Source organism: Emydura macquarii, unplaced genomic scaffold (genome assembly GCF_026122565.2).
Source record: "Emydura macquarii macquarii isolate MOO-44397 ecotype Brisbane River unplaced genomic scaffold, CSIRO-AGI_Emac_v2 contig_2473, whole genome shotgun sequence".
NCBI classification, from domain to species: domain Eukaryota; kingdom Metazoa; phylum Chordata; order Testudines; family Chelidae; genus Emydura; species Emydura macquarii.
Window position 1 is genome coordinate 9,680,233 of NW_027132610.1, and position 26,661 is coordinate 9,706,893.

General features: G+C 41.4%; 1 protein-coding gene across 2 annotated transcripts in view; it reads right to left on the reverse strand.

The window, feature by feature from the left end:
- The window catches only part of SLC7A1 (solute carrier family 7 member 1), a 61,609-nt gene that overhangs the window by 24,402 nt on the left and 10,546 nt on the right, over nt 1-26,661 (reverse strand). Inside the window, exons 1-2 of one of the 2 annotated variants that reach the window (XM_067562929.1) lie at nt 16,471-16,522; nt 4,807-5,190 (exon numbers count right to left, since the gene is read on the reverse strand). In XM_067562929.1, the coding sequence (XP_067419030.1) occupies nt 4,807-5,176 (370 nt within the window). In that variant the 5' untranslated portion in view covers nt 5,177-5,190; nt 16,471-16,522. Of the gene's footprint in view, nt 1-4,806; nt 5,191-16,470; nt 16,523-26,661 lie in introns of those variants that run through there. The other variant, XM_067562930.1, reaches the window with a different exon arrangement.

The window sequence follows — 26,661 nt, forward strand, 5'->3', positions numbered from 1 at the left end:
GTCAGGGAGGTAAATTCTGCTCAGTCACACTGCTGAAATCTAGAGGGACGCCACTGATTCCAGTTGATTCAATGGGAAACTTTGAGACTGGGAGGCAAGTCAGTCTTTAACAGAGAGCAAAGCAGGCCCAATGTATTTCAAACCCAATTCTTGAACAACTCAACCACCCACACAGCTCGATGTACTGCCTAGGAAGCTACCATAAGAAAATCAGATAAATCCTGGAGTGTGGGTAAATCCATGTTCAAGTTCTACAGAATAGACAGAAAAATACTGCACTGCAAGATAAATGCTGAAATTCAGCTTGCAAATTCTGACAAGATGTAAATAACTTTGGAGCTTCTGAAGATTAAAAATCCCTCAACACTCTTTCAGCATTGACACTTCCCTTCCTTCTCCTGACCTTCTAACCTCTTTAAATGCCTTTATGCTGTGCTCCTCCAAGGAGCTAATGATCAGACCAGCAATCAAATTGGTTTTATCTAGGGTTTTTTTTACACACACACACACACACACACACACACACACACACACGATCCAGTGTTGACATTCTTTAGCTGCAAGTGTAGTAGACAAGGACTAACATTGTTCAGTGCTGTTTCTGTAGCTGTAGCCAAAACCTGCTCAGACATGATGTAGTCCCCGTGACTTCAATAGGAAGAAATGTAGCATTATGTACTATTCGAAGGAGTATTTGCAAGATAAGGCCCCAATAATGACCACTTAAGACTATACAGGACAGGGTGGATAAAAATCAATGATTTTTTTTTAAATTAAAAAAAATTGATTTTTTTAAATTTAAGTCGGTTTTTAAATGTTTTAAAACATCAATAAAATACTAAATTTCTCTCTTGTTTAAAAAATAACAGTTACAATTACATCTCATCACAAACACGCTAAACCTACACTTACAGTCTCATACAAATGAATTAATGGCTCTAGTCTGTCCAGCCTAACTACCAGTTCTTGCCTCTTGAAAGTTCTGGGCTTTCAGTTTCTGTTTGCACATGTGACTTTAGTCTGTTGAGAAAGAAAGACACAGGCTGGATAGGATTGTTTTTGTTCTGTGCTTATGTGGTGGTGGAGCTGGGCCAAGCATGGCAGAGAAGTTAGTTAAGACACTGTCTTAAAAGACAGAGAGACAAAGGACGGAGGCAGAGTAGAAAGGAACAGTAGAATGGACTGGAAAGAAAAAGGGAAGACATTATTCAGTACACACACAGCTTCCTATGTTCCCCCCCACTTTTGCCACAGAAAAACTGTCATGACATGAGAGAGACCCTATCTGGGAATATTTTGAAGAAATTCCTTCCCTGGGTAAAAAAGGAAAACGTGTCAAGTGTAAGCAGTGCAAGAAGTAGATGCAGGGCCTACTTGCAAGAATGAAACATCATAATGAAAACTGCTTATTGGGAGAAAATGATGTGGATGAAGATGTGGATATGTCTGAAGAACAATGTGCATCAACTGGTTAGTGACTTAAATAATTCACTTTGCAATGCATCATTCTTCAAGACTCTCCCTATGCCTTTTAGTCTAAGTGTGATTTAACAGGTAAATTCCCAAGCTGTTTGCTATGTTGGATGTTGCTAGAAAAAAAAAGTTTAGCTTAGCTAATCTGTATGGCTTGTTTAATTAGGTAACTAGGTTTAGAATCTATCACCCAAGTATATAGTACAGAAAGCTGCAGTAAGAGAAATCTAGAGTTGTCAGTTGCCACTGGGTGTCATTTTCTTATTTTATATTACATAATACATTCCCCTTATTTTGGAACATTACGGCCACAGACTATAATGGTGATACCATAAATCTATTCCTAATTTTACTTCAGCATAACTCAGCTTTCCCAAGGGATCCCCATCCTATATTTGTTTTCTCAAAAAACAGAAGTGCCAGTGAGTTCTATGGGGCTTAATCCAAAATTGAGTGCACTCTAAGTGCAGTCAGTCTTAGGTTACTGGTAATTTGGAATCGAATCTGCATCCTTGCTGAAAAAAATGTAAATGATTAACTGAATAATTGAGCGAGAAGAACTGAGAAGAACGACTATTCAAATCATTTTTTAATTTTGTTTCAGGATTCCATTTAAGCATAGGAGACTCTGACTGTGATTGTCTGTCTGCAACAACATCAGAGTCACCCATTGGTACTTTTAGCAGCAGTGCTGCAATTAAATGTATTTCAGACAACAAAGTATCAATAGCAAGCAAAAGATTTTAATCATCCAGTAAAACCATCACCATGGATGGGTTTGTAGTCAGGACCAGCAAATACCAACAAGACACCACAGATTAAAAGATTGCTCGGTTCATTTATGCCACAAATTCTCCTTTTCGCATTGTTAACAATAAACACTTCATTGACATGGGTGAGTCCTTATGACCAGGCTACACTCCACCCGATAGAGCAGACATTGGTGGAAGATTGCTAGATACAATGTATGAGAAGGAACTTGAACAGTGTGCAAGAAATACTGAGGGGAAATTTGCCAGTTTAAGCCTTGATGGATAGAGCAATGTACACAATGATCCAGTAACATGTTTCTGGGTGACAACAGAAGATGGGGTTGCATATCTTTCAGAAACAATAGATACAGCAGGAAATGCCCACACAACAGAATATTTAAAAGAAGTGGCAGTGAATGCTGTAATAAACTGTGAACAAAAATTCAACTGTCACGTGCGCAGTTTTGTCACAGACAATGCTGCAAACGTGGCAAAGATGACAAGATATTTAGAAGGAGAAACGGAAGGATGCTCCTTAATAACATATGGCTGTAGTGCCCATTTAATGCATCTTTTAGCCAAAGACTTAAGTACGTCTTCTCCAGAAATAAAAGAAAATGTTGTTGAAGTCGCAAAATACTTCTGTAACAACCATTTTGCTTCAGCTTCACTGAAGAGAGCAGGAGGATCCAAACTAATTCTCCCTCAAGATGTTCGATGGAATTCTGTGGTTGATTGTTTTGAACAATTTATTAAGAACTGGCCTATTCTCACAAAACTTTGTGAAGAAAACAGTGATAAAATAGATGGAAATATCTCATCCAAAGTATCTAACATTGGATTAAAGAGGAATGTAGAGGATATGCTCAGTATACTGAAGCCTATATCCATAGCCTTAAACAAACTTCACAGAAATTGTTGCTACATTGCTGATGCTGTTGAAATTTGGAAGGCACTTCAAGAGATATTGAAGAAGGAAATACCTCACCAGAAAGCTAAACTGCAGGCAACAAAGAAGCGAATGGATCAAGCACTAACTCCACCTCATTTTCTTGTGAACATTCTCAACCCCAGATATAAAGGTAGATGCCTAACTTCTGAAGAAGATGCTGCTGCCATGGCATGGGCATCTCAAAATCACTCCTCAGTTATGCCAGTCATAATACATTTATGGGCTGGAGCGGAACCATTTAAACAGTACATGTTTACTGATAATGTTTTGAACAAAGTCACTCCCCTGAATTGGTGGAAATCATTAGTCAGGCACCTTGAAACAGAGTTCCTTCAGTTGCTAAGCCAACTTTTCACCACAGTAGCTTCCTCTGCAGGAACAGAGAGAATATTTTCATCGTTTGGTATTATTCACTCAAAGCTAAGAAATCGACTGGGAATTGAAAAAGCAGAAAAACTCATATTTCTGTTTGTCTATGAATAAAAACAACAGTGGGAGAGGAGAAGATGAGAGCTAGTTGTAGAAGTTTTAAGGACAGCGTGCGTTTATTTTTTTGTGATGACTTGCCTCTTAGAGTTAATAAAATTTGAAAATTAAAAAAAAAAAAAAAAAAAGTTTAAAGACAGCCATCAGCTGGCAACTCAGCAGACTGCTGCGATTGCAAATGTGAATTAAGATTTAGTTTAATAAAATATAAGTGCTATTGTGTTTGTGTGTATGATTTAGTTCTTACCATTCCTAATGTACTGCTGTTGCATCTGCAGCTTGACACAGGTAAAGAGTATTATGTACTATTTCCTAAATTAATAAAAATCAAGTTATCTAAAAAATGACACAAAGTATACCCTCCTAGATGTTGTAAAATGCTGTACTGAGTTGTAAATTAACATGTTTTAGTGATCAGATTTGCACCATTGTTTAAAGAAATATGTGAAGAAGTATCAGTGGGAAACTTGATTTAAATCAATGATTTTCTCTTGGTGATTTAAATCAATGATTTAAATTGCCTTGATTTAAATCAATCCAGCCTGCTTCAAAGGGCTTTGGACTGGGCACTTGATTGAAATCAACAGAAGTTAGGCACCCACATATCTTTGAGGATCTGGGCCTGACTGTGACAACCCACACCGGGTTCAATCCTACACCCATTCAAGGCAGTGCAAAATACCTACCGATTTCAGTGGAAGCAGGACTGGATCCTTAAATCAGCAAACGCTATAGATGCTGAAACAGTGAGAAGCTGACCCCCTTACCAGCTGAACATCAGCTTTTTCTTCCCTAGCAGAAGGAAAAATCCTGATTCCTGTTCGATAGCTAGCAGGACCTCATACCAAGAGTGCATGAATCAGCTGACATGGTAGTTTAAAGGAAGCAGAAGTAGTAACCTGGCTCTGATCCAAACGGTTAACCTATAATATTTATCTATTTCATCGGATGATGTGAAACTTTATCACTGAATTTCTGGGAAAAGCTCTGAAAGGCTCAGATGGGGAAGCTGCTATTGGTGTTCTCTATTCTGTAGTTTCTATTTTTATAACAATCTGACCATGCAAGTGAAAGTTATTGTACAAATCAGGCAGGCATTCTAGAGGAATGCTACAGTATTTTAGCATACCCCTACGTACTTACCAATCACATAAGAAAGAATTAAATTCCATCCAGTGATGAATGCCCACAGCTCACCCACAGTCACATAGCTATAGAGATAAGCAGATCCAGTCTTTGGAACTCTAGCACCAAATTCTCCATAACAAAGTCCAGCCAACACAGAAGCCAGTGCGGCAATCAAGAAAGAGATAACGATTGCAGGTCCTGCGTTTTCTCGTGCCACTGCTCCAGCCAGTACATAGACACCAGCACCAAGTGTGCTACCTACACCAAGAGCCACCAAGTCAAAAGTGTTGAGGCATCGTGACAGCCTGCTCTCTTCTCTGGAACAGTCCACAACTTTCCGGCGAAGCAGCTGATTTACAAAGTTGAGGAGTCCCTGGCAACCCATCCTTTTGTGGAGACCTGTAAGAAAGATGCTGCGTAATTAGTTAAGCCAGCAGTAACTCAGGAAACATCATCACTGCATAGTAATACCATAGTGCTGTCGTGTTTAAAGAAAAAAACCTTTCCACTTTACACCTTTTGACTCTACAAACTGGCTCCTTGGGTCTTCACAGTTTTACCTGCTTACTGTAGTGATGAAAACAAAGCATTTGCTGATTTTTTGCTCCTGTTAGCACTGCAGAGCTAATGCAGTTCTGGGAAGGGAGCTGGATTCCATTCTGGCTCATGCATCAACAGAATTGTTTACAAAGTGAGAACTACAAACTGTTTATATCAATGCGCAAGCCAGAGAAAATAAACACTTCACTTTTAGATTTCAGGTTGGGTTTGTTAAGCTATAAGTTAGAAAAGAATGTAAATCTTAACCTGTAAATTGATCACATTTCATACAGAAGTAATTGAGGTATACAAAGTAAAATTGTGCAAGAGTTATTGTTCAGATCATGAAGCACTTGAATCTTGCATACCCTGTAGCCTCTAGAAGGCAACACGATCAGACACATTTGACATTCCATTTGTAGTGAAACAGACTAAATAATGATGGTCTTTCTCATCTCTAAACTCTGATTCCTTACAGTTGGGGGCAGCAGAGCCAACAGCCATTGCTGGAGGACAGACTGACTGACTGACACAAACATAGCCTATTATTAGAGAGAGACAGACAGACATAGGGCCAAGTTGTTGGTTTTTGCTTAATTACGCTAGTGTAAAAGACTGGATTCTGGATTTATACCAGAAAAACAGAGCACAATTTGGCCCCCAGCACTTTAAAATTCCAGAAAGGATATAAATATCTCTAGATAGTGCTGTTTAAGTGAACTCTTGGAGTGGTATTCCAGACTATGGCCCCAGTTCAGCAAGGCACTTACATCTCTGAGTAACTTTAATATGTTAGTAGACCTCTCAAAAAACACTGGATTTGCATGCTTAATGTTGCATACCTACTTAAATAATTTGCTGAACTGGGCCCTAAGTAATTGCTCCCTTATATCACTACTTTGTGGGACAGATTTTCAAAAGGCCTCAACTGCACCCACAATATCTGCAATTACAACAAACTACATTTGTACACAAACAAATGGGTATTTGCTTGCACAAATCATATACCCCTTACCATTCCTGTATATGTACATTTATCTAATGTGTGCACTTGCAAATACTGTGTGTTCATTATGCTCTGATTTACAGTTGTGTCAATCAGGAGTAATTCCAATGAAATCAATGTCAAACCAGTGTACCTGAGAAAAAAAAAATCAGCTTGGACAGGTGCAATGAAGGAGGCCCTTGGAAAACTTGTACCAGGATGTACCAAACATACAGACACATGACCAAAACCATTTAAAAAAAAAATAAAAGTGAGGGATTTGAGCCCATTTTTATTTTTTCCTTGTAAATAAAATGAGCTCTGAAGTCTGATACAGTTTTCAGTGACCTTAAAAATGGATTGAGAGTGTTTTCCCTAGTCTAATTCTTTAATACTTTCTAATAACTTTCATATTTAGATTATACTATTCATATTTTGGATTTCTATAGCTTCTTTCATCCCAAAGTACTTCCCACACCATATACAGACAGCCCTGTATACTAAAATACAGCAGGGCCTAGAGGGTAGCAAGCAGCACCTTGTGCTCTTCACTAGTGGGTAGATTCTGGACAGGATATCAGGTCAAGCCCCATCTCTCATGAAAAGTACCAAGGGATCTTTAGTGGCCGTACATAACTTGGCTCAACAAAAGGACACAGACAGACAACTGCATGGTCCTCCACTCAGCTACCTTGGAAGGATGGAGGGCTAATACAATCTTGGACTGGAACTTGTCACTTCAAGAATTTTAGGTTTCCCAGTTTGACCATTAACCCCAGCTCTCCTCTGCAAAGCTTTATGAAGCCTCTTCATTAATTATGAAAAGGAAAAAAATATAAAGCACAATTTTAAATTATTTGATCTAGCTATGATATATTACTGATGACAAAGAGCCATTCATTTCAAATATTTGCATTATATCTATGCATTAGTTACTGAAATATAGAATATATTCAATGTATATTGCACAGTAAAATCAATATTGCTCATAGAACAACATTACATATAAAATACTAAATAAAATGTACAATAAGGCCATGTGAAATTTACATTTCAGATGTAGGGAACACACACACACACACACACACACACACACACACACACACACACACACACACACACACACACACACACACACACACACACACACACACACACACACACACACACACCCGAATGATATAACACTAACTGAAAAATGCATACTATGAAACTGAACTCATTGTACCAGCTATGAAATCTATAATATCGACCCATGCAACAGAGACATTAGCTGAAGGAACAAATACATTTTTCAGAAGACCAGCCACATGCCCTGGCTTAACCTCGTTATAAATGTCTCCTACTCAGAAAAAAAATCATTACTACAACTGCAGGAAAGAAGTTTAGGAATTCGTACATCCCACTGTTTCAGAATATATCTATGTCAACACCAACAGCAAAGATCTTCGTGAGCTACATGAATTCAAACAAGCAGCAAGGCAAATCTCAGAAAAATCTCATTTGCTGACCTGCAGGAGTTCCAAAGCACATAGGAAGAAGAAAGTAATTTTTCCCTTCATATAGAGGGTAGAACTCTTACCTAATGGTATTAGCATGACAACACTCTCTGACAATTCTTCTGAGTTAGGACTATATGCAAATATATATCCGTTAGATTTCTCTTTAGAAGATGGCCGTTCACTCCCCAAAAGCAGAACTATACACTTCAAATGGTATAAGATAGCAATAGCCTAAGTGTGAAACTCACCCCGTGTGGAAGGTTAGCACACTCATAGACTTTAAGGTTAAAAGGGGCCATCATAATCATCTGGTCTGACCTCCTGCACATTGTAGGTCACAGACCTCACCCATCCACTCCTATGACATTCTCAGGTCAGTTCTTCAATTGTAACTCACTGTAACTCCACTGTATCCAACAGAGCTACACATCTTAAAGCCAGCCAAGGATCAGGCCCAGAATCTCTTTTCAATTGTGCAATAGCTTCTCGGGGAAGTGGTAGAAACCCCATGCTTGGGATTTTCACATTTGATATCACTTCAGTCCCACCTGAGTCCTAAGGGGCCATAAGCTGCGTAGGCCTTGTGCTGTCCTGCACCCACAATAAATAATGATGGACTGACCCAGCGGGCGAGAGCCACAGCTATGCACTGCCAACTCGGGATCCAAGTTGGGGCGGAGCTAGCACTGCCCTCACTATTCTCGCAGCACTAGCTTCTCACAGCAGCACCTGCATCCCACACCATCACATCAAAGTGACTCTACCAATCAATTACAGAGGGAACAGTGTCTGCATGAGGAAGGTTGCCAAAGGGGGAGAAATGGGAAAGATGGAGTACTATGTTTGGAAAAAGAAATATGCATCTTGACTGTGTCACTCTCCTCTCAACTACTGTCCATTTCCTTATTTGGATGCTCCTTTATGCCCTATCCCCACTCTGTCAGGTGAGACCGCAGTCACTCAACTTGGGAGGATTAAGATTTTTATCCATGTCACCACGCGCACACAAACCAATGAAAAATGTATTTCCATTGATAATAATCAAAATTTACAGATAGGCAAAGTAAGAAAAATTCTGCTTGAGAACTTATGAGTTTGATTTAATGATATTTGTATATTTTTGACACGTGAGGTTGACAGTTTCTGTTTTAATGGTTATAAAGCTTTAACTTTTTGAATCTCAGCATTTACTATCATTAAATAATTATTGTCTGACTGCCCCCATAATTTCCTGCAAATGTGAAAATATAAATAGATAAAAATCTGAAAATATGCCTCAATCCATAGTTTTGCGCAATTGTGAAAATTTAAATTTATTAAAAATTGCTTTAAAATAAACTGATATTATCATTAAAATGATAAAATTAAATTAAACTAAATTAAATTAAATTCTGCCAAGCCTAGCAAGCACTCACTGACAAATCAGGTCAGTCCTTTGTGTGCATGTTGCTCTAAACAATGCCTTACATTTAACATACTGTATGTTACGTGCCATGGATGATAGGTCACACATTTGATTCATTTGGTTAGTGTATGATTCATGTCCTCTCTGAATGATTTATCTACTCTGGTATCAGCTATCAAATTCACCCACAGGGGACTATATTGCATCCCTCTGCCTTGGCTCCGGGCTGAGGGAATGTGAACTTTGCCTCCCACACCTCTAACAAGAACCCAGTGCCTGTGTATTGTTCTGTATTACTCTAACTTTGCGCAGATAAAATAAATGTCACTCTCGTTGAGTATACAGTGTTCAGTCCTGTGAAGTGTTGAGCTCCTTTTGGAAGTGAGTTAAGACACATAGTATCTTTCAGGATTGAGCACTCTAACTGGTAAGGAAAATGACATTCTGTGTATGTGAAATACAGATCATTATCATTAGCAATGAGTGAGTGTAAGTGTACCCAGTTCTTTATAATGGTTAAGGAACTAATCCTGAGGGACACTGAGCACAGTTATAATATTTAGTTTCAGTACATTATTCAGTCATTAACTTTCCCTGTATTCTACACAGAGTTCCAGATGTGGTGTGGTCTCTGGTAAACAAGAGACAAAGTTGGAATTCAAGCTGTGTGTGGAAGCTTATTTGTCTGTCTCTGTAGTTTATAATTGTTTTTCTTTAATAAATACCACTGTTCTTTAATAAATGCTGTTTAAGATGGACTCTGATTCCATATATCTGACAGGCACGCCCCAACTATCATTAAGTCGTAGGTGCAAAATATCTTTCAGAATTTGGCCTAAAGTCTCAGCCTTGAAGAACATTCAGTCTGAAGACACAAGCACATTCTTTATACTCCAGCCATTTTGTTCTGATTCAGCAAAGTTTACATTTCTTACTAAGAATTACATACAAGTGATGGAGCTAATCCTGAACTGAGCCAGTGGAAGTTTCGTCACTAACTTCAATGGGAGAAAGAGCAGGCCTATTTGAATGTATACAACTAAAGTGCATGAACCATTCCATTTTTTAAAAAAGCAACTGAATTATTTCAGGCCCATACAGCTCAAAACCACCCAAAGAGAATTGTATTTCTAAAACAATTTCAGCTTGGGTCTTCCTCAACCATAACTACAGCAATGTATTGTCATTCTATGGCCACCAAGAATAAAGCAGAATCTTTGTTTGTTTGTTTTTTTAAATGAAGATTTGCTTAGTGGAGGCACCATTCAATTATGCATGACTTACAAATTAAGGCCTTGATCCCGAAACTGAATGCACACAGGCAGACAACTGCCACCCTTAAGGTCTTAGGATTGGGTCCTATGTGTCCAGAAAGGACAACATGTTACTATACTTTCAAGCTTCTCTTATTTATAGCCTTTTAGGAATCTTTGCATTTGTAAGCAGAACACTGAGTTCCTATGCTCTAGCCATTTTCTTCATTTTCTTCCACCCTCCCATTATCTTTCAACTTGTAGACAACTGATAACAATCAAAAGCATCTACTACACATTTTTGTTGCATTTGAAACAATGAGCACCAAATCAACTTTTCAGCTTCAATTATAGTCACAATAGATTAGAGCAGATGTGACCTTCAGTAAGGCCAAATGTTTTTTTTCCCATAGGATAATCCTCGGTTTAACTGGATACAGAAGAGAGGCCACTACCCTTCTCCTGCCAAAAATCTCTTCCTTTGTACCAATCAATTCCTATCTGCACAATTGCATTAGGGGTGAGCTCAGAAGAAGTGAGTAGGATTTTCCCCCTCACAAGTTGGATCTGCTTCTGATCTCACTCTCTTCAGAAGCCGCTTTTGTCTCTAATGTCAGGAAATGTGCTCTTGGCCACTTTTCCCTCACTAGTTTTAAAACTACAAACCATTTTTCCTTGTGGTCAGTAGCATTGTGTAGCTCTGGCTCTGTTCATGTAAAAATTACTCCAAGGATGGATTGATAATTAAAATTTCAAATCTCATGTATAAGCTGCAGATCAAGATAGTTTGTCTGAATAAGCCAAATTAGCATTATTCTGCAAACATACATAAATGTCTCTGTCCCCTGCTCCAGCAGCTTTGCCCGGCTTGAGCAGTATAAAGCAACCACAGAGCTAGCGCCTCTGCATCCTGAGGATTCCCACTGCACAAGGGAGGGGTTCTTGGGTAACACAGAGGCTCCTATGCCACCTTCCTCCTGGGTCCCCAGTGGAGGGAGCACAGCTGGGGCATTCCCACAACCCTGTGATCTGTGTTGCCATAAGAACCGACACAAAGGACTTACGTGTAATTGTCAACTACACCATTACAGAAGTACTTATAAGTGCGAGTAGAGGTGAGCTGTGGAAATAGTTCTTATGTATTTATAAGTACAGCTACAAACATAAGCGCAAGTACTTTCAACACCCATATTCCCTGCAGTTGTCTGGTCAATATATGGCCAGCTACCTAAATAACATAAACACATAGTGGAAGAGAAAGAAAAAGAGCAGCAACGAAAGACAGAAGCAGACGAAGCAACTGCTTTGGCCCCAATTTCCCAACAGCCCGGTCAGCATTGGACTAGCGTGCCCAGTGGCTGTAGGCGTTTTCTATGTTGCAGCTACTGGGCTTGTTGTTCCCTTAATGCAAGATACAGAGAGGTATGTGTATGCCGCAAAGAAAAACCTGCGGTTGGCCCATGCAAGCTGACTCGGGCCCACGGGGAAGTTTCATTGCTGTGTAGACTTCTGGGCTGGGATTGCAGCCCAAGCTCTGGGACCATCGCACCTCACAGGGTCCTAGATTCCAGGCTGAGCCTGGAAGTCTACACTGCAATGAAACAGCCCCATGGCCCAAGCCCCGCGGGCCTGAGTCAGCTGGCATGGGCCAGCCGCAGGTGTCTAACTGGAGTGTTGACAGAGCCTCTGAGGTACGTGTCTGCCTGCTCTGGCCCCCCACTGGGCTGGGCAGTGAGTCTCCCCACTGCCAGTTTCAGTGACCAATCAGAAGTGAAGGAGGTGGGGCCACCATCCTCCCTAGCTGGTGCAACAGCTCTGGCAAGCGGAAGGCAGGGCCTGAAGCCCCCAAGCCAGGACAGTGGGTTTTGGGGGCCACCCAGCATCCAGGACAGTGGGAAGAGATGTAATTGTTTCAGAAAAACTGTTCTGAAAAAATACCCACAGACAAAAAGTTACATATGCTTTAAGTACCTATAAAATGTACGTAGATACAAGTGCTTAGTACAGAACATTTAAAGTACTTAAGTAAAAATGTACAGGGGAACATGGCTGCCAGAGCAGTAACTTAGGCAGCCTGTGTAATGTAGAGTAGTCTTCACTCTGCTCTACATTTCAGCAGGGGATTGACTAAAGGCTGGTGGCCCCAAGACTGGAAGGAACACAAAGGGATTTAAATGAATCTTCACCCCCATTTTCCTCCCCCCAAAAGCAGTGTTGGACCCAGGGAGCTGATCTTCAATCTTCCAATCCATGCTTTTTAAAAGAGACACTAACTTCAGCCATTAGTTTTTACTCCAGTTACTCAGCCATTTTCTGTAAAGTGCAGACCCTCAGCTCCTGCAGCCCCAATATTTGAAATGTGTGATCTACAAGAAGAGCTGATTCCTAAGCCTTTGGCATACAGAGATCTGACAACTTCTTTCACTGACTTCAGTGGAACCAGAATTCCACCCATTTTTATTGGTTTATGTCTTTAGTATTAGAACAACTTTTTAATGCATTTTGCCTTTGTTCCTTTGTCTCTGTATTCAAATTCAAGTGCATGATTATATTTATAATAAAACAAAGTATTCTTTCTCCCATTACATAGTGGTGAACATATCTACTATATCAGGTGTCCCCACTAATGACATTTAAGAAAGGAACATCTGTCAGAACCATGCAGTAAAAAGGTGACCAAATTCACATCTGACTAATAGGAAAAAGGAAAACATAACCAGCATCTGTTTAAATAGAAAACTCCACATGCAAAATAAGCTGATATGGTACAAATTTACATGAACAGTGCTATCTCTTCCTAAACAATTACATTTTGTTTTACTTCTGGAAACAATTTCTTATCTACAGAGCCTTGAAATAGTTCTTGAGAATTTCTTCTCAGAAGCAAACTTTAGTGTGTGCATGAGCCTAAATCAAAGTGGATTATGCAGAAAGTGGAATAATCTATAGAGCAAGAGAAAAATTGCATTAATGTATAGTAAAGTCTCCAATCACACACTAGCTAAACCTTCAGACTCTCTCTTTTTAGGAAAGAGACATTGAGCAACAGAAAGTCACATGAGTCATTCTATATTTGGTGTTAAAGAAAGGTAGTGGGAATCAAGGGTTTAGACTTGAATTTATTTTAATATAATGCATTATATAAAAGAAGCATTTAAGAGTTGACTGCACTCAGTGCCACCTCTCACCATAATAAAGTGCAATCCAATGAACAGTTTCAGTTCTTCCTCGATTTCCTTTTGGTCTTCATCAAATGACTCCCCCACAAGATAGCTATAAGCATGCTGAGATCTCACTGGATTCATTACTAATATACAGTAGAACAATCAGCTTTACTTGTGAAAAACCATTGTATTTGACAAACAATTACATTACACTTAGGATAAATTTGGCACTACGTTTTTTAAAAACAGACCTACTTCTTGAACAAGCACTCATTAAAGAAGCATATTTTGACGTTGCACACAGATAATGTATTAATTTGAAGAACTATTCTTATAAGGCCAATTCTACCATTTTTAATCATGTTGAGTAGCACCCATTGAAGGACTATTCACAGAAGAAGAAAGATGCTATTCAACAGGAGTAAGGGTGGCAGAATCAAGCCCTTAGCAATTCTATTGGCACCACAGATGTACAGTAGATGCTGTACAAAAAACAGGTGTGCCAGATAAAAAGTGTGATACCTGCTTCAGACAGATTAAAGTCTAAGTGCACAAGCTGGAGTCCTACAAGGCCAAAAGAATTATACCATTCAGAAATGGAGTAACCAGAGGTCATTGTTATTGGAACATGTCAGCTAACATTTGGAATTTAAGGTGTTTGGCTTCCCTGGATTCCTGTGTGAAGTATGTCTGCTTGGTTCAAAGAATATGTATTCCTTCAAGAATTCCAGCCTTTGAAAATCTTAAGGTGCTTCATCTAGTTACTACAGTGGTCAACATATCACACAGATGTGGAGAGAGATGATGGGAGAGAATTAGTTACCTAATTCTCTACCATGTCAATCTACTACAATTGAAAATATTTCCCTTTCAGTATAGTAGCAAATGAAGAGGTCCCACAGATTTTAAGTTCTGCATTGTGTCCCCAAAGTGTCCTGTGAACACCCATGACTGGCATCACGGGCAAATCACCCAGTTTAGCAGGTGATCCCCAGCCTCAGTGTCTAAGAGTTGGCTAAGACAAAATTTTGGTAGCCATACACAAGTGCATGCCAATGGAGGAAAAGTTTTACATCCCCATTAAAATACAGTCATGACCATGCATTGACATTATGCTAGCGAGGTTTCTTAGAAGACAACCCACTGTGGCAGCTGTCATGACGCAGGGCCCAATCCAACTCCCACTGAAGTGATCAGGCCGTAATTTCATCCCAATTAAGCATTTAGGCCTTATGAGGACAGTGTATCAGTAGGCTTGTTAAATCTTTACCCTCCTCATTCTCTCTCTCTCTCTCTCTCTCACTCACTCACTCACCCACCCACCCCTATTTGAGGAAAAATCTACAATGTCTTATTAGATACATGGGCAAGAGATCAGTGCATGTATGTGTCTAGTGTAGTGATATCCTTTCGTCTCTCTGTAGTCAACTTTTCAAGCTATTTTGCTCTGTTTCCTGTGATCTCATCTACAAATGTATTTACCCAGCTGTACTACCCTTCAAGGACCAGAAGACAGCCCCTTATGATATTGTCCATTGTTTGTAGCCCAAATCTATTCAAGATGGCATTTGTTGCTTTGGATGATTATCCCATGGCTCCTGATTTCTTTCCTCTGTATCATTTTTAATAACACACAAAGTCGTTCGGATAGTTGTCTCCCAGCCCAGCTTGGAATCTTATTTCTCTAATAAGCATCCCTTATTCCCAAGGCCATCTGTTCTTCATTCTAGCCTAACGACCATGATTTTTGCATGTTAATTGACATGACTGGAGGTGTCCACCTGAAACTAAGTAAATTGTTGTCAGCTTTTTTTCTGAGCTTTAAGATACAGAAGCACACATTCTTAATGTAGTTTCACAGAACATAATGCTAATCTACACCGTATCAAATATAAAGGCAGTCTGTCACTTGGGGCAGATTACAGGCAATCTGTCAAAGGCTCTTGTTTGTCCAGTCTAATTATTAACAGAAATCCCCTCAGATTTTATGACAGACTGTGTAAGTTAAACCATGAAATAGTCTTGCAGTGGGGTTTTGTCAAAATTGAAAAAGCAATTTAAAAAGGTGTTGAGGACAACAGCAGAGGAGATGATTCAGAAAAGAGCAGTCAGGTGAGGTCCATCATCCCATAGATCCTGTCAAGGATTCTGCAAGCAGCACCGGAGTCTTGGGTCATGCCTACACCACAGACTTCTGTCAGCGTAGCTGTGGGTCAGGGGTGTGATCCCTGACTGACATAGCTGTGCCAACAAAAGCCTCTAGTGTAAATGAAATTATACCAACAAAAGTGCAGTCATGCCACTATAAACTATATCCACAGAAGGAGTTCTTGGCCAGTGTAGTACCCTGATACAGCTATACCAGCCTAGTGCTGTCCATGTATGCCTGGCCTTCGTGAATTCTTCATTTCGAACTGTTCTTCCTAACTCAAGCTTTCTCTTTCACTATGCAGCTGCTTGCAATACAACTAGCTTTTTCTTTCAGACCTCACCTGCCTGCCAAACCCCTCACCGAGGCTGGCATTATAGTTCTGTTCCAGAGGGAAGCATTCTAAAGTAGTTCAGACAGCACATTCAGAGTTTACTGAATAGTGCAGTGAGACTCAGAGCACATGATGTTCTCTCTCAGCCAGACTTAAGACCTTTTACTGAACAAATAAGAAGAGGAAGAGACAACGTATTTCACCTCTCACTTCCAAAGCACCAGGGGTCAGTGGGTACTTTATAAAAAGAAAGTTAGCCATTGAAACATGTCCTAGGGGAATGGTGCATCTGAGAGTTTTGGACATGTGTAACCAGCATTTTTAATGTTAAAGCATCTTCAACTCACTTTTACCCCCAATGATGGAGGGAGACCTCAGAGCTCTTCTGATCCTGTCTTTTCCTCCTCCTGCAACAGAGGAAGACTAGATGTAGCTTTCTCCACAGGGGATCAGCAACTTTCCTTGTGTTAGACTGATGGGGCCTGGAAAAGATGGCACGTGTGGCTTTCAACCCATCAGGGGTAAGCGTGAGCTTCATATCTGTGCACTCTGCTTTGGACTGTATGTATCAGACAGCAAAGAACTCAAATTCCCCAAATCTAGTTTCTCCAAATACAGGGAAGAAACTAGGTATAACCTTGCAGGTTTACCTGTATATACCTGGCATGTTAATCCAGGGGTAAAAATAGCCATAACAGAATCACTTCCAAGTAATCGAGCGGCAGAATGAAATCCATCTCCCCATCTCAGGGGCATCCAATAAGGCCAGAGTGCAGCACCTGTGCAGGCAAGATACCAATAAATAGGCGGGAACAGCATCTGCAGCTCCTCCACACCCTTTACGTGAAGACTGGTGAATAACCAAGAATCCAGCAGCCTACTCTTTTCTGCTCTTCTACTCAAACATGCTCGGAGTGTCCCTAACCTCCGTTTGCCAGAAGCTGGGAGTGGACAACAGAGGACAAATCACTTGATGATTGCCTGTTCTGTTCATTCCCTCTGAAGCACCTGGCACTGGCCACTGTCAGAAGACAGGATACTGGACTAGATAGACCACTGGTCTGACCCAATATGGCCATTCTTAAATTTATATTATGCTCCTTCCCTCTCCATTACAATTATTCAGTCTGCTTGGAGCTTGCTCTGCAGCACACAAGCAAGTGGATGCCCTCCGTGCAGTCACAAACCCCTGTACATTCCTACCAGGGGGTAGACATGGGGCAGAGGGTCTGGAGCCAGCTATCCTTAGATCAGTTCATTCATCCATATGGAACTCTTACACTCTGAAAGTTGGTGTGTACACCTGCAACGTAAAGGCTGATCGCATTTTTCGCCTTCCTCTGTAACATGGGGCACGGCTCACTTGCTGGTGGATTCTCTGTACCTTAAAATCTTTAAACCATATTTTGAGGACTTTAATAGCTCAGTCATAGCTTAGAGGTTTATTACAGGAGTGGGTGGGTGAGCTTCTGTGGCCTGCATTGTGCAGGTCAGTCAGTCAGACTAGATGATCATATTAGTCCCTTCTGACCTTAGAGTCTATGAATCTTATCCTGAGTAGTTTGGAGGGTGGTCACGGGTATGAGAAAACACAAATACAGCATACCCGGGCTGCACACAGCTGCTAAAAGGTGTGTGGCACAAATGCTTGCACAACGGTTAGGGTTGAGTTGTTAAGCTTTCAAAGGGAAGGAAAGTGAAACTTTTATCCAGAGCAAACATAAGTGAGCCCTTTGAATATACATACTGTACGTGTAATGTTAACTTCTGTGCTTTACTATCCAGTATATGCAATCTGACCAAAAGCTATTGCTCACCGCAGATAGTACCAGTGGTCTATGGCATTTGTGGGGGGGGAATTTCTTTCCCTTCAGGCCCCACACAAATGCCTTACCCTAAGACAGCTATTTGGCCTTGGTACCAGAGGGAGGATTTAGCCTCTAGTGAATAAATAATTCAACAGACAGGAAAAAGACATTACTGCAGCTCCACGGGGCTGAGTCCACCAGAGTGTCAGAACAAGACGACTACACGTATTCAAGACAGATTTTACCAGCCTAGGGTAACTGCATTTACTGATGCTAAATTATGGTAGAAAGGCTAAATTATTCATTGGGATAAATGGGATTACAATGCATACCAAATCAATTAATTAGAAATGGCTTTCTTTAATCCAGGAATGTTCCATTGATCTTGAGGCCAGTCCTGCATGCCATCCAGGCATAGAGCTCTGAGTCAGGTCAGAGTGAGTTCTAGACCTGGATTCAGTTTCCTTAGATTTTCAAATGATTTGACACAATGAAAGAATTTTTTTTAAACAGCTCCTTTTCTATACTGAGTGAAGTTAATTTCTCCTATAAGCAACTAAACTGCATTCCAAAACATATTACTAACTACCGAGGGCATTACCATGACTATGAATCTAATACTGTGGCATTCCTGTGATTTTAATTTATGCAATATACAAAAGAAACCTACAGTGAAGTTAACTAAAAAGACTGGCTTTCCCCCAGCACTCCAACAGGTGATTTATAATCTGGGGGGCTGGATATGGAGGAGGTGCACTAGGTTTTTCAAAGTATCTTCCAAAGTGTGACATGCAATATTTGCATGCACAAATGAGGATTTGTATGTGTAATTCAGGTTGTTAAATGCAGTTACCTGATTTGGACTCGCATATCCACTTGTACACACACGGATATGTACTCATGTTTTGTGTGTGCAGTTTCAGGGGTTCTTCTTGCAAAAGTCATCCCATGTAGCTAAATAATCTCCACTGAAACACTATTCAATAAGACACGTCTCTGCTTGCTCGACCATACATGAGCACACATCAAATATCTCCAGGCTACAACTAAATGCGGAGATGCCATCAAATGAATTAATTTTTATTTTTTTCACAGCACTGTATGAAATACTGAAGAAAACAGTCCCTACTATAGAGCATAAAGTCCTAAGTGCCACTGGTGTTGGGCCAACTGTTGACACCATGGCAAATTTAGGGTGTTTAGCACCTCCCAGGATCAGGCCCTAAATTAGACAGGCAATATAGTTCAGACACACAGGGCCCTGGTCCATGACTGGGGCTCCTAGGAGAATACAAATAATAATTAAAAATGCACTGGATAACCATACGAGAGTCTAGAGGTGGGGTCAGTTTTTAAGTACGCACATAGGCTAAACATGTATGTGGCTTATTGTTAACAGACTTCTGTCCAGATGTATGTTTTAAGGCAGGATTTGAAAGAGGAGATGGTGGCCATTTAGCACACGAGGAACAGGAGGGAGTTCCAAGCACGAGGAAGAAGCAGTATGGAAGAAGGCACAAAGATTGGGAATGGGAGGAAGATACGAAAGGAGCATTAAGAAGAATGGAACACGGGCAGCGTTAGGGAAGCAGAAAGAAATGAGAGCGGAGATGTAGGCAGCGGCAAAGAACATGCCACCCATTCTGCTCTGAATCACTTAGAGGGGGTGTAGTGAGACTAGAGCTACCCTCATAATCTGCTGTGACTGTCTATAGAGAAGAACTGCAACATCACCAGACCTTTTGAATGTTATTCCCCGCCTCATTCGTCATCCAACTCATGCATCAGGCAGTGGCGTGAGTGGGCAGCTGACCAGAGTGGACTACACTGCAGCTGAGAAGCAGGAGTGCTCCCCTAAACCATAGATGGGAAGTGAGAAGTATCAAGATCATGAAAGTGACCATACACTTAAAGTACCTAGAGGCAGACACTGTTACTGCCTCTGTGTACAGAGTATACTTAGGATGACTGATAATTACATGATTAATTATTATTATTAACTATGGTGTGTCTCCATTGTCAGTAGACTGTGCTACTAGTTTTTATTTGGAGGGTGACTGCGTTGGGAGGAGCAACCACGGAGAAACAGATGGAAAGAAGGCTACAGGGGACCAGATCTTTAGTTGGGGGGGGGGGGGGGGGAATACAGGTGACGCTGACTTTATTAGCAAAGGTGTTGTAACCAAGACAGCCACAGCAGAATAAAGGGGAGAAAGGAAGAAATGAGAATGGTGAAAAGAAAGTGTGGGGAAAAGAAAATAAAGAATGAGTCTGTGTAGAGGGGGTAGATGCTGGGATGTAGGTGGGGCCCTTTCTACTATGCTTTTTGCATAACAGCCCTGACTAAATGCACCCATGTTCCCCTGCTGTAAAGACCCCACCTCCAGTGCTTAATTTGTGCCGGGGCTTGCCGGGGCTGAGCCCTGGCACCTCTAGGCTTGGCAGTTCATAGCCCCAGCATCTCTGGGCTTGCCACGTCAGTTATGAAAGCAAAAAAACTGCTTGAGTCTCAGCACCTAACTGCTGGAGCCCCGCCACCTCTTTCATTACATGTGCACACGCACATACACAGAGTACAGCACAGCTACAGACTTTCCCCATTTTTTCTCAACTCTCCTGAAATACAGCATAGCAGATACAGAGAATGGACAATGGATACTATTGTTTTGTTCCAGGTTTCTGAGTGAGTACAAGTCCTTTGACCACCACCTCGCTATGAGGGATAGCGAGCATTCACTTCTAATTTGGGATTTAAAAGGCCAGGATTCAACCGTTCTGACCACATTTTTCTCCACAAATCCCGCACCCTCGCTGTCACGTCTCACTAATGCTGCTACCCTGTGTACTGACTGTCCAGCTTGCAATGAACCACTTGAATTGCATCATCCCCTCTACCTCCCTCCTCGGGCAACAGCCTCTCCTGTGCTGCCACCTACCATGAGTAAAAGGCACCTTCCCTTTTCACAGTAATCGCTAATATCAACACACTACAGGTTGGCAGTTTCCCGGCATGGTAAAGCCACTGCCATGGTAGCCTCGCCCACAGACTTATTCACTTGCAGTTAACATTTTACACTATACAAAAGTCGCTCCTTTTCGTTTCTCTGCGGGAACCAACCCTGTAAGACACTCTGCTCCTTCAGCTTACATGCACTTCAGTGGAGCTGGAGAAAGCCCAGTGCTCAGTGGGATGGGAATCCTTGCTAATATAACAAGCGACCCTCTCAAAAAGGGTCACTGGTCTGTTGATCAAAAAGTTTCAATACAAAAAAAGGCGCACGCGCGCACGCACACACACACACACACACACACACACACACACACACACACACACACACACACACACACACACACACACACACACACACACACCACAACAAGCCATCATTGTCAAATTTAGCACTCAGAAAGTAACACTTCAGATCTTCAAAATGCAGCTTTTATACACATTAGCTAATTCATCTGCACAGCACCCCTGAAAATCAGGCTCACAGTTTTCAAACCTGAAGTTAGACTCCTAAATCCACAGCTCGGCACCTACTTATAAAAAACCTGATTTTTCAAATGTCCTCAGTCTCAATGAGATGTGGCGGCTCAAGTATCCTGAACTCAGACCACTTAGATTTAGATGCCTAACTATAGATTTAGGAGCCTAACTCTGAAAATGTTGGCCTAGATAAGTAACATTATCCTTCCCTCTTTACAGGCGGGAAAATACAGTTAAACTTCACAGAACGGTAGATAAAAAATTAGTTCTCATTTAATAAATACTGTATTTGCAGCTACTGAATTATTTGTAGTAACAACAGTAGCATTTGCTCATCTTTCTGCTGTTTAAATTGTGCATGAAACAGAACAAGAGCAAATGCCATGTTTTTAACTTTATTCTCTGTCTTTTGCATCTCAAAGCCCTGCCCTGATGTGGAACAGAACAGTTTGGATCAGAAGGACTGAGGCTTCTCTGGTAAATATATTTGACACTACACACAAAATAAAATTGTGAAAAGAATGATATTAAAGTTGCAAAGTCAGGTGCTCAAAAGTTACAAAGGGTCAAAATTAAGGTTGCCATTGCAACTTTAATTCAGCCCCCTTGAGCATATGCATTCTGATATAGTCTTTAATTATACCATCACACCCTATTTGTATTTTTTCCCCCACAAGATCCCTGCTTCATTCAGTGTACAGGATGGCCAGTGCTCAGTGAATCAATTAAATGTGTGGTGAATGAGGCTACAGTCTAGGAGAAAGAAGAGGATCAGTTTTGCCTGTGTCCTACCCCCAGGTTCTAGTCTGTGTGGCTGCTTCAGAAGGCTAAGCAGGGCTGGGGAGTATACTCAGTGAACATATTCAGAGATTTTAGAAGCAAGCCTCTAGCATATTGTACTGCACATGTGAAAATGGTGATTTCCTGTGGCTTATAACTTGGTGATACCTGGTCAGAAAAATTAGTCAACATATATTTTAAACCAGCCTGCTCCTTGAGAAAAGAGGTGGCCTCTTTCTGCTGAAACTCTCAAAAAAAAATTCAACCTGAGGCAGAAACCAAGCACAGAAAATTTCAGCCTCAACAGTTGAAGGTTGGTAAAGTTATAATCAGTTGAAATCAGAGGATTATAATGGAGATTATGCAACCTTAATAATAGGGTCACAATTGGCACCCTCTGTAACAAGAAGACTCCTTAGAGATGGTATGCAGTACAGTGATTAAAACTGGAATTTTAGCCAAATGCAAGGGAGAAGTGTGAGCAATTATTGCACTGTTGTCATAGAAACCAAGCCCACAAGCTCCAAAGGCATCTTTTACAGGCTTACCTAGCTGACAGTTCTGTTGGAGCTGTAGAAGAAAGGGCGTGTGCTCCAACTCAGGAAGATCAACTTAGACTAGCTAATAAGCCTCTAGAAAAGGAGAGTATACTACCAGGAGGCAACAAAAACAAAAACAAAAACAAAAAAACACCAGAGGATACTATACAAGGAGCTTATAAAAACCTCTATGAAAGGAGGCAGAATACAACTGCTCCTGGTATGCCCGCCTAAGAGGCAGGCCAGACAAGGTAACCTCCCTGAAGAATGATCACTAGCTGTCTCAGCTATTTCTAAAAGGCACCTATGATGTGGTATATAAGGAGGAGAACTACAGGGTGGGTTGAGAGACTGTCATGCTATTTTAGTTTTACATAACGATCTGTAGGAGTTTATTTAGGACTTATTTTTCAGAGGCTTTTCTGTTCTAAAGCGCTTGCTTCTGTAATAAGTAAACACTGCATTCACTTTCACATAGAGTGAAATTCATAAGGCCATTTAAGTCTCACAAAAACCACAACCCAGCAAGTCCCTTAACTACACGTGTCACCCCATTGACACACTTGCCATCTGAAGGTTAGAGAAATGAAAGAAGCCATCATCATTCTGGAAATCCCTTCTCCTGAGAACTCCTCCCATGAGGCCAGAGCGTGAGGTGAATGTAACAGGGTGGCCTTGCCGTTCAAGATGAAAGTCCATTCTGCACGCCACTGTAGCTACATCATGGCCATGTGAATCTTCTGTTGCTGTGAAGTTCACCCAGCAACACAGGGATGGTGGAAAGTCCCCAGTGTAGCTGAAATGCCACTGTTCCATCCAACAGAAGAGATGGAGATGGCAAAGCATGAGTGCAGTGGGACCCTGCACACCCTATGAAAGTGGAACTGAACTCCATATTGACCAGCACAGAAGAGATTAAAGGAAGGGCAGGGTTATGGTTAGTGCGCAAATCCAGGGACCACAAATCACCACCACGGGGGAGAGTCAAGGTAATTACAGCCTGCGGGAAGGGGGAGCAACTACACAGGCTGCCCTAGACCCTGCCACAAACTGGGAATGGATTCCCATCCACCTAGCCTACATGTAGTTTTTCTGTCGTTTTCTTGTAATCTCTCTACACAATTCAGCTACGCGGCACTTGCAGCCTTTCCACTCATTGCTGCCACATCACAGCACACAGTTAACAACATTTCCATCTAGGACAAAAGCTGAATCCCAGGTCTAACTCATCTGGAATACTGGGTGCAGTTCTGGTTTACCATGTTTAAGAAAGATGAATTCGAACTGCAACAAGTGCAGAGAAGGACTACTAGGATGACCTGAAGAATGGAAAGCCTGCTTTATGAGAGGAGACTCAGAGTCTGGCTTGTTTAGCCTAACCAAAAGAAAGCCGAAAGGAGGTAGGATTGCTCTCTACAAATACAACAGAAGGATAAATACTGGGGAGGGAGAGGAGTTATATAAGTTAAGTGCCAGTGTGGACACAAGAACAAATGGATATAAATTGGCCATTAACAAACTTACGCTTGAAAGTAGATGAAGGTTTCTAACTATCAAAGAAGTGAAATTCTGGAACTGCCTTCCAAGGGGAGCAGTGGAACAAAACACTTAACTGGCTTCAAGACTGAACTTGATAAGTTTATGGAGGGGATGGTATGATGAGACTGCCAACACTGTCATGTAGCTGATCTGCAACCGCTAGCAGCAAACATCTCCAATAGCCACAATGAGACACTAGATGGGGAGAGCTCTGAGTTACTACTGAGAATTTTTTCCCGGCTGTCTGGCTGGTGGGTCTTGCTCACATGCTCAGGGTACAAGTGATCACCATATGTGGGGTCAGGAAGGAATTTCCCCCCAGATCAGATTGGCAGAGACCCTGGAGTTTTTCCACCTTCTTCTGCAGCATGGGTCACTTGCAGGTTTAAAGTAGTGTAAATGATGGGTCTCTGTAACTTGAAGTCATTAAATCATGATTTGAGGACTTCAGTAACTCAGTCAGAGGTTATGGGTCTATTACAGGAGTGGGTGGGTGAGGTTCTGTGGCCTGCGCTGTGCAGGAAGTCAGACTAGATGATCATGATGGTCCCCCTTCTGGCCTTAAACTCTATCAGTCTAAATAATCAAAATGCACCACAGGTGTGTTTCAATCCAATCACTGAGTTCTCGTTAGGCTTAAGATAATGTTACTGACACTAAAAAAACAAAGTGCTTTAGATATTTGTTCGTTCAGCTAGACAGAGGCTTTACATCTTTCCCCAGCTCTGCATGCCAAGAGCCAGATTTATCAGTGGCCAACAGCACCTGTAAGTGCCCCTCATGGAATTCTCCTGACACAGGGGGCATCCCTGGCAGATGCAGAGTCAGTGTAGCTGCCTCTGGATGGTGACACAAAAGCTCAGGGGAGCAGGAGTAGGCCAAAGATGTTCTTAGCCTGGCCAGGAACCTTCCTATGCCCCAGCTGTTCCCAGTTTTCACAACCTAAGACTTCTCTAAGCTGCACCAAGTGCTGAACCAGTCCCAGCATCTCCAGCAAAGGGGAGGCACAAACATAGTGCATAACCATCTATGTCCTCCCAGAAGGATTTGGTAGCATTTTGCTCCCACTTGGCACAGATGTCATTGATTCCACAAGGTTCAGGGAAGTGTAGTATCAGGCTCTTGCCCTCTGGGTGATGGGACATTTGATTTTTATGCACTGCTCTGTTGCCTTCATTGGCATTCAGATAGCTGAATCACTGGTTTTTAAACCAAGCACAAATCTTATTTATTTGCTATGTTTTGCTCTGATTTCACAGGAGTTAATGTGCTATTTTATTTATGACGCTCATTTAGGTCACTCTGTGAGAAATTTTCTACATAAAAGCTCTACTTGTATAGTAATCAGGAAACTTGGCGGGGGTAAGGAGACTATGAAATAATTGGTCCACTGAGTTTTCCCCTCCTCTGCAGTTTCTTATTATTAAATAGCATGTGACTAGTAAGTAAGGCCCAAATGAAAGCCACACTATGGAGCACTGAAATGATTTTATCCCTGATGTAATATATGCTCAAAATATAGGAGTTTGGGGAAAATTCCAGACAGAATTACAGGATTTCCAGAAGCAGAGGGGATGACTCAGTAGGGTAAGCATATGCCTGAAATAAGTAGACCCCATATAACACAGATTCAAATCTCACCAGGACTAGCTCCATTTGATGCAGTTTGTGAAAGGGTTGTGTGAAGGTGAAGGGCGGTCTCCTCTCTGAAACCCTAAATACGAAGATCCTGGCTGCTCTGGATAGTGATTGAACATCCCATCCCATGGCATTTTCTGGTCCAGCAAGGCTTTGTTCCACTGTCATTGGCTAAAAATCCCCTCCTGTCCCCTCCTTTATGGCTTCTGCCTTCCACCCCAAGGCTGGCTGTATTTCAGTGATACTGTATTTGTATCACTGCCCAAAACCTTCACTAATCCAGAGCTGAGGTTGCCCCTTGCTGCCTCATACCCTTCCAAAACATCAGTTGCACCTATACTCGAGCCTCTGAAAGAGTTACATAGGTTCTGAGTGCAAGCAGGTGATAGAGAAAACCACTGAATAGTCAAACTCCCAGGTTCACTGGGGACTGGTCAGTAATCAACCCCTCCTCTCCTTTCCCCTCCCCTCCACCCAGTTGGACAGGAGACAGAAATGGAGAAGGGCTGTTCACTGTTTTCTATCCCTATTGTGTATTTAGCGCTCTCTCTCATTCTTTCATCTGCAATCACTTAGTTTATTTGATCCTTTAGGTATAGGAGATGGATTTCTGCCTTTCGCTCAAAACCTCAATTCCCCTCACTCACTCAAAAACGTAGATAGCTGCATTTTCCAGTTTTCATTAGTTTTGAATAGCTTTTTAAATATCGCTTCCTGAAAGGGGCAGTGGATGTCAGACATTAGCCG